At 51.5% G+C, this 911-nt stretch overlaps 1 protein-coding gene across 1 annotated transcript in view; it reads left to right on the top strand.

Annotated features, from left to right (window-relative positions):
• KIAA1045 (KIAA1045 ortholog) overlaps positions 1 to 911 on the top strand; it is a gene marked incomplete at its 3' end in the record, with an annotated part of 2588 nt that overhangs the window by 564 nt on the left and 1113 nt on the right. Inside the window, exon 2 of the mRNA XM_009078889.1 lies at positions 882 to 900. Within this exon, the coding sequence (XP_009077137.1) occupies positions 882 to 900 (19 nt within the window). The remainder of the gene's footprint in view (positions 1 to 881; positions 901 to 911) is intronic.

The raw sequence follows: 911 nt of genomic DNA, 5'->3' as shown, positions 1-911 counted from the left end.
ACAGGGAGAAGAATGTGACTGTTCAGATGTGTCCTGGAGGGTCCCTGGGGTGTCTTGGAAAGGAAAGGTCACTTGCTGTGCAGACAGCTCCAGTTCTGGGAAAGAGAGAAGGACAATTAGGTCTACGTGTTTGTCAAGCCTACAGCCAGCCAGTCTGCAACTCAAGCCATCCATCCACACCTGCAACCCCTACAGTCCATCTACCCAGTACTACAGCTCACCCATCCACTCCCACGACCTTACCCATCCATCCACTCACCCAACAAGCCTACACCACAGCCCACCTACAGCCTTGCAGAGAACCACGGAGTCATAGAACATCCTGAATTGGAAGGGACCCAGAAAGATCATTGAAGTCCAACTCCTGAGCCTGCACAGGACAGCCCAAAGAAGCACACCATGTGCCTGACAGCATTGTCCAAATGTTTCTTGAACTCTATCAGGCTTGGTGCTGTGACCACTTCCCTATGGAACCTATTCCAGTGCCCAACCACCCTCCAAGACTACATTACCCAGGGTACCATTAATATTTCTTTGGAAATGGAAACAGGCAAAAAAACCTTACAGTTTAGCCATCCACACCTACAATCCTAACAACCAGCCAATCTACAACCCTACAGCCCAGCCATCCACACCTATCATACAGAGAACCTACAAACCCATGGCCCCACCAGCACTACAGCTGACCCTCCTGTAATTCAACCAGCCATGTCCCTTACAACCTCATCACCTACCTATCCCCTACACCAACCCCACCTAATCCCATCGTCCCATCCCCTCTGTCCCCCAACATCCATCCCCACCTGTGAAGCACCACCCACCTTGACAAGCCAGACCCCTGCCCAGACAGGTATGCTGAGCATCTGCACATCCCTCTCCAGATCCTGAATGACGAGATGAGTGAGATCTGT

This window comes from Acanthisitta chloris, unplaced genomic scaffold (assembly GCF_000695815.1).
Source record: "Acanthisitta chloris isolate BGI_N310 unplaced genomic scaffold, ASM69581v1 scaffold15737, whole genome shotgun sequence".
In the NCBI taxonomy this organism is placed as follows: Eukaryota; Metazoa; Chordata; class Aves; order Passeriformes; family Acanthisittidae; genus Acanthisitta; species Acanthisitta chloris.
Note: the sequence above shows the minus strand (reverse complement) of the source record. Positions and strands in the feature narration are given on the sequence as shown.